Raw genomic sequence first — 7,576 nt, forward strand, 5'->3', positions numbered from 1 at the left:
TAGCTGTCACTGGAGCTGAGAGCTGGCTCCAGCTCTGAGGCCTCCGCTGCTGAAAGCAGGTATCTGAGGTTTGTTTAGCTTCTATAATTGCAACACTGTTGCAGCTCTACCTCTGAGGCCTCTACTGGCTGAAAGCAGGTATCTGGGATTTGTTTAGCTTCTATAATTACAACATTGTTGCTTAGAGTGCAGCTCAGAGCCCAGCTGCGCAGTCGGGGAATCTTGGCTTCTTCCATCACTGGAGCAAGCAAGCCTCCTGTTCGCTTCAGCTGCCTGGCTGCCAGCCACCATCTTGGTTGGCAGTTAATTTGCATATTTCCCTGATTAGCCAGTGGGAAGCGTGTCGGAGGTACTGTTAATTAGCCTACTTGTCTTTTATTAGATAGGATTTCTGTATTAATGCCCAGGAAATACTTGGATAGGTACATAGTGGAGGATAGAAACTCAGATTTGAAATGAACAACATTTACAGTTGGTATTATATTTGATATTTCTTAGAATGTAATCATAAATTAATTGTATAATTAAAATTTTAACTTGTAAAACTGGCCACCAGATCTCCACATGGGCCTAGATGAGCTCTCTCTTCAGTGTTAGAAACTAATATTTGTCAGTCTCAAACCTTAGATTTGGGAGAGAATAAACACCTTCAAAGACACCCGGGTTAGCCTTCCTATTCAGGAACCTGTCCACAGCATCTCTGAGAGATGAGCATTTACCCTCTGCTTGATTACTTCCCAGGACACAGAGCTCATCACTGCTCAAAGCAGCTTATCTTGGACAGGAAAAGCAAGCAATGTGGTTTAGTGGGGAAAGCACAAGCTTGAGAGATACACAGCCTGAGGCTTAACTCCTAGACCCAGCTGTATCAGCCATGAAAACTTAGACAAGCTTCTCAAGCTCCCTTTCCAGATCTGTGGAATGGGACTGATGTGCCTCCCACACAGAGCTATGGTGAAGATTAAATGAGAACATGTACTTAGAGCAACAAGCACAGCGCCTGACACAGACAAGGTGCCAACATTCTCACATCCCCTCCCTCTCCGTATCCTACAGTTATTAGAAGGCTCTTCCCAACACAAGTAGAGCTCTGCCTTGATCTGGGTTAGCCTAGCTTCCAGGCAGTACTCTCCTCCAAGTGTCTAGGTATTGGGAAAGGAGTGATTTTCTATGTGCTTTACAGATAAGATCAGGTTAAGAGTTGTCCCTAGAGCTTGGGGACATCCATAAAGAAAAAGCAACACAAATCCAAGAGTCACTATTATAGAAAAGCCCAGTGAGGCAGTCACGTAGCTCTGCAGGACTTGCTATACCTGCAAAGCTCAGGTAGAGGGTGGACCCCTGAGGTACCACAGCTCTGTCTCAGAATCCCTGGGTCCTGCCCTTCCAAGTCACCATATTCCACCTTTGTCTTCCTTTCAGTTACTATTGATGCCAGTAGCCACAATAACACAGAAATTGCTTCTTTCTACATATCTTATTTAGAAGGCAACATCTTTCTCAATGTGAGGTCCTCAGCAGAAAGAGCTCTGGGGAACGAGACTCCCTATCACTTAGTTAGAGTCCTGGTACATACTCGTACATCCCTCACTTAATGCTCAGAGGATCTGGGCTAAGTATTATCACATCCATTGGCCCAGGCAGGAAACTAAAGCTCAGAGAGACTAAGGAAGCTGCCCAAGGTCACACACATACTCCATGGTAAAGCTGTAGTTGGAACAAGAGATATGGTAACTCTACAAGGAAAGCTTCTCTAACCATGGGGTTGCTTGTTAGGCTTCTGCTAACTCTACAAAACTGCAAGAGGCCTTTCTAGAATGTCCCCAAGAGGGACATCCTGGAGATGAGTCGGGGATGAGAACTGGTCTTGGACAGAAGGCTGGCCAACCAGCCCTTGCATGTTGACAGTAGGGAGCACTCAGGTACTCAAGGTAAGAGAAGGGCTGGAGACCCTCCTGAGGCGCCTACATGGGTCAGAGGGTAAACCAGAGAGAAGACCTGCATTGCCTGGTCTGGACAACTTCTGGTCTCGTCTACTCCAAGTTCCATATCCCTGTGGCCCCATCTGCTCACTCTCCATCCCCAGCTCATAGAAGGCCTACAGCCTGGCTCTCCCTGCAGCTCAAGTTTCTACCAGCTTTATGCCCTGATCAGCTCCGCTAAGAGCACTACCTTGTGGAAATCAATGAGATCGGTGAGCGTGGCATGGCGATTGGGGTCCACTCCCAGGAAGCTGTAGAAGTCCCCGGAGGCATCCACCAGGAAGTGCTTGAACCCCGTCTGCCGGCGGTAGGAGAGGGTGTAGCCCCAGATTTTCTCACTGACCCGGACCAGAAACGCTCCCTCGGTCATGTTCTCGAGGAGATCTTCTGCATCCTCTCGGCTAATGATTCCTGGTTTAGAAAAGGAAAAAAGAAAAGTCAGCAGGTTCCTCCTGCCCCTCAGCCTGTGTCAAAGGCAGGGAGGGGCCGCTGGGGCTGTCCAGCTCTTGCCTCGGGCCACTGAGGGGCCATCTTGGTCCAGAGCAGCCAGCTGTCAGCCTGGGGCAGAGTTCCCACAGGCCTGGGCTTAGCACACTTCCCTCTAAATCAAGCCACACTCATTTGGATCCATTACAGAGCATTAGTAATGACCCAGAATTGTAGCATCCATCGATTACAAATGCAAGTCAGCAGCACTGCCCTGTGGAGAGCCTTTGATGATGAGACTGGAGGACTCATGACTCCCCCCACACTTACCGCGCACCACCCCCCCATTATAATGAGCACCTGGAAACAGTATTTCCTCTTAAGAAGTAAAAGACTTCCTCAGTCTACCTGTGGACAGTAGGCAAACAATTTCTTAATAGAGGCACATAATTAAGCTTCCCTTCAGCTCAAAGAACAAACTTTCTCCGATTCTGCAATCCTCCACAATTTGGCTTTACCCAGTGTAACAGCAAGTTAGAAAAATAAGTCCCTCTGATTGGTTGAATTAGAAAGGGCTGCCTCTCTGGGCCAAAATGGCAAAGCTCACATTTCTGTATTTCAGTCCCTCCTCCCAGCTGGCCTCCCTCCCCCATCCATCCCCACCCCCCCAATCCCCGCCCCTCGGCAGGGTCCCTTGATTCAGGGTACAGCCTGTTCACCCTCCAGGAAATGGCTCTATCCCAGGAGGCTGCAGGGATAACCCATGTTGGGGCTTTCAGAACATCCTGCCCAAACTCTACAGCATATTAGTAAACAGGCTGTGGACAGCTCAAGGACAGAGCCTGTGGCCAGGGGAGCATGCGGCCCAGTCCTCCCTTCAAGTCAGACCCTGCTGCCGGGAGCAGCGTGGGGAGCTGGCAGCCCCCAGCTGCCGCATCTTCAGGGCCCGTGCTGAGGCATGCTGCCCCCAGCTGCTTCCAGCGCAGGGGATACCAGACTGAGACCCCCGACTCAGAGCACAGGGGTTCCGTGACTGAGACACGGGTACACAGCTGCCATTTGTACCCAACGGGGTCTCCGCTAGTGAGCAATCTTTGCTCCGGGCTTCCCACCAGCCTGACTGGGATTTTCTCCAGTACCAGGCTCTCCTCCCAACGGTCCTCCTTCCATCGCTCCCTTCCTAGGAGTCAGACCTGCACCCTATCTGAGGACTCTGCCACCCTCTCCTGCCTTGTGTCCTCTTTGTCTTCCCAGGCATTTCCTCCAGTAAATCTCCTGCACTTCTGGTTTCCAGAGACCCAAATGGACCCCGAAACCATGACGTTATACCCCAAGTGCTGGGGATGCAGAGGGACTGGTTTGGAGCAGAGAACAAGTGCATGGACTAAAATCACAGCTCAGCCCGGCCGGCATGGCTCAGGGGTTGAGCACTGACCCATGAAATAGAAGGTCATGGTTCAATTTCTCTTCCCTCCCTTTAATAAGTATTTATTAGGCACAATCTAGGAGCCAGGCCCCAGGCTGGGCACCTGGACATCAGCACCAGATGAGAACCGGTCCCTGTCTCCCAAAACCTCTAGCTCCAGACAGAAAGAAAGGTTGGTGTAAATTTTTAAAAAGGGGGTTGGGAGGGAGCTTGCTGTAACCATGGTGATCAAGGTCGCATGGGGTAAGGCCTTAGCCCCAGTGCTTGATCTAGGGAAGGTCCCCAGCCAGCTCTGGAGCCCAGGGACGGAAGTGACAGACAGACTGAGAACAGAAAGGTTAAAACAGACAGGCATGGCAAGGAGGGCAGCTTGCAAAAGCAATCAGCGCAGGGCTCCGTGCGGCTGGATGGAGCACTGAAGCAGCAGCTGGGCAACGGCAAGATGCATGGAGATGGGCAGGGGTCAGGCCCCAAAGCACTCTCCTTACCATTAACGGAAGTACAGGCTTCATGCTGAGGGCAATGGGGAGAGACTGATGCTTCCCGGGTGGAAGAATATGAGAATGTCCAAGGGTGGCAAATGGATTCAATGGCCATGAATTGGAGGCGTATGAGCCAGGATCTCAACCCAGTGAGGGAGCGCTTCCTCCTCTGAGGATTACTTCACAGCTACATTCCCGGAGCTGTGGCCTTGAAATCCAGTTCCCGGGCCACTGGGCTGCCAGAAATGGCTTCACTTAGAGACAGAGTGGCAAAAGGACATAGTAAGGGTCATGGGAGATGCTTTATGCCAGAGCCAGCACTGGGCACCACCTGGGCACTCTGTGGCCCTCATCCCATTAGTCATCCTGATGACTCTACCGTCATCAGTTCATAGCTGAGAACAGTGAGGCTCAACAAGAGAAGTGACTTAGCCAAGATCACAGAGCTATGAAGGGTGGAGCCAGAATTTGAACTCAGTTCCTGGAACTCCAAGCCCAGTGCTCTCTGCTCTACACCATGTTATCGCATGCAGGGGACAGTAAGCTCTATGAAAAACAAGAAAGAGAAAATTAACAAGACCAACAGAAGTCAGGACAGGCTTTGCAGAGGCAACAAAGGCGGGTGGGAAGGGGGCCTGGAAGACCAGGTAGACCCTGTGAGCAGTAAGGAGTGGTGATGAGGTGAAAGGTGAGAAGGGATACCATGAGTTGAAGAGTCACAGTGAAGACTAAGAATGACACATCCATGGGCCATTTATACAAATGTAACATAAGAGAAGTTTAATCTAAATCTCAGGAGATTAAGAGACATGGAGGATAGAATGAAAGGTCTGACACATGTATACTCTGAATCCCAGAGAGGAGAGGAGAATGGAGAAGAGGCAATATTTAGAGAGTGAGTGGTGGAGAATTAATTGAAGACACATCACCGTGAAACTGCACAAAGCTATTCAATGTCTCATTTTGCCAACCAGAGAGAAAAAGCAGATTACTACAAAGAAGAAACAATTAGACTACAGGTTGACTTCTTAGTTGAAACAATTGAAGCTAGAGGAGAATAGGATAATATTTTCAGTGTGCCAAGAAAAAAAAACAAAACTGCTTAATTAAATTATCTTTCAAGGAGAAGGGCAAAATAAAGACATATTCAGAAAAAAAATTGAGAGTTGACGACTAAGGGAATTCCAGGAAGTACTTCAGGTAGAAGAAATATGATCCTGGATAGAAAAACTGAGATGCTAGAAGGAATGATAAGCATAGATATTGTAGGTCAACTTTTAAAAATATACATATTGACTTACAGAATGATTGTAATGGATAATTTGAGAGTTTAAAAAAGTAGAACCATCTTATCAGGAGAAAAAGGATTGGAGTTTAAAAAGTTCGGTTGGGTTAGGAAGAGGATAAAGATATATATTAAATTTAGAATATGTTAAGTACGCATGTTAAATTATCTATGTAAACCATGAAAAGACAGGTTTGAGTGTGACATAACCTCCAAACAACAGAGACGAAAAACTACAATGAGAAAATTGTCCTCAATGATGCACGAAACAAGCTAATGACTGAAAATAAGTAACTGAAATATAAATACACTGTGATTCCATGTATTAAATTGAAAGCCCACAAAGCTCAACACTATGGTTTTTGGAGATTAACATAGTAACAGTAAATAAAGCAATGAAATGATGGACAAAAAATCAGGATAAGGATCATATCTGGTGGAAGGAAGAGGGCTACGATGTGAGGAGCACACAGAGGCGTCCAAGGATAGCTGATTTTCCACTTCCTAAGCTTTCTCTATTCCCTTCACATGCAGATGCAAACACTGTATATAGTCAATGTTTAATATTTAAAATATTTTAATAGTGTTGCTCTGCAGCTCCCCACATATCCCTACTATGACAGTCATTCCAAATCGGTCAATGTCCTTTGGCAGACGGAGAGGTTATCACCTGGAAATAAATGGTCACTAATGAGCTTTAACGTCCAAGTTGGCTGAGTCCCTGGAGCCTTGTCCCAGCACCAGCCCACCCCGAGAGAGTCTGGTTTAATTCTTCTTGGGCACGCCAAGAACCAGCAATGTTTAAAATCTTCTCATGCGCTTCTAAGATGTAGCCGGATTTGAGATTCGCTGAGAGCTAGGATAGACAAAGAACTAAAATGTGATTTTTGCATTCTAGAAACTCCCTGTATTTTCAGAGGAGTGGAGGTTTGAAGGCGGGGTTTTGTAGACCTACTTCAGAGTGATGGAGGGTAGATCCTGTGAGATGTCCCTGCCAGGAGAGAAAGCGCTCTTCTGAGCTGGGCTGGGCAGAGGGCGAGAAGGACTGGAAGGAGTGCCCTCACTACCTTCTGCACCCAGAGAGACTGAGACGGTAGAGGAGTGCTGTGCCCCAGTTTTTGTAGAGAACTAGCAGGTGCTGTGTCTGCATAATGAAGCCACAGCCCGGCAGAAGTGGTGTGTATGGAGAGAGAACCGTCTGAAGACGGTGACTGCCAGCCTCCAGCTTCCTGTGAGCACAGAGGGGACACAGGATTCCTACCATGTTCTAGTGAGGGGTTTGAAACGTGGAGGGAGAACATCCCTCCTGTGTGGCTGCTGGGACCAGAGCCTGGCTCAGCCTTCTGGAGAGCCATTGGCAGCACTAGTCAAATGAAGTGCATGCCTATCCTCTGGCCCAACAACATTAATCCTGCGATAGTTTATAAAGAAGTCCTTATATAGGTCCATAGGGATCCAGTGCAAGGAACTTAACTGATACTTAGAGTAAGTTGTGGTGGTGATGAGTTGGAGGCAATCTGGGCATCTGTGACTCAGGGAGTGGATTGGGCAAAATTAGGTGTCAGCGGCCTATGGAATACTGTGCAACAATTAGAACTAGAATACCAGAGGTGCCCAGAGCATGGACCTCATAGCAAGTGCTCAGTGAGGCCAAGAAACACAAGTGATCCTTAGCTGGTTTGGCTCAGGAGATAGAGCATCAGCCTGAGGACTCAAGGGTCCCGGGTTCAATTCCTGTTTAGGGCACATACCTCAGTTGCAGTCTCCCTGCCCTGGTTAAGGGCATGCAAGAGGCATCCAATCTACAGCAGTGTTTCTCTCTGACTCTCCCTCTCTCTTTCACTCTCTCTAAAAATCAATGTGAAAAATGTCCTTGAATGAGGATTAAAAAAAATACATAAATAAATAAAATGGAGTGAAGATTCACCTTTATTAAAGAAACAAAAAAGGCTGAAACCGGTTTGGCTCAGTGGAT

General features: G+C 47.8%; 1 protein-coding gene across 1 annotated transcript in view; it reads right to left on the reverse strand.

The window, feature by feature from the left end:
* The window catches only part of SH2D4B (SH2 domain containing 4B), a 69,809-nt gene that overhangs the window by 3,248 nt on the left and 58,985 nt on the right, over nucleotides 1–7,576 (reverse strand). Inside the window, exon 7 of the mRNA XM_015557799.1 lies at nucleotides 2,173–2,393. Within this exon, the coding sequence (XP_015413285.1) occupies nucleotides 2,173–2,393 (221 nt within the window). The remainder of the gene's footprint in view (nucleotides 1–2,172; nucleotides 2,394–7,576) is intronic.

This window comes from Myotis davidii, unplaced genomic scaffold, assembly GCF_000327345.1.
Source record: "Myotis davidii unplaced genomic scaffold, ASM32734v1 scaffold112, whole genome shotgun sequence".
Classification (NCBI taxonomy): domain Eukaryota; kingdom Metazoa; phylum Chordata; class Mammalia; order Chiroptera; family Vespertilionidae; genus Myotis; species Myotis davidii.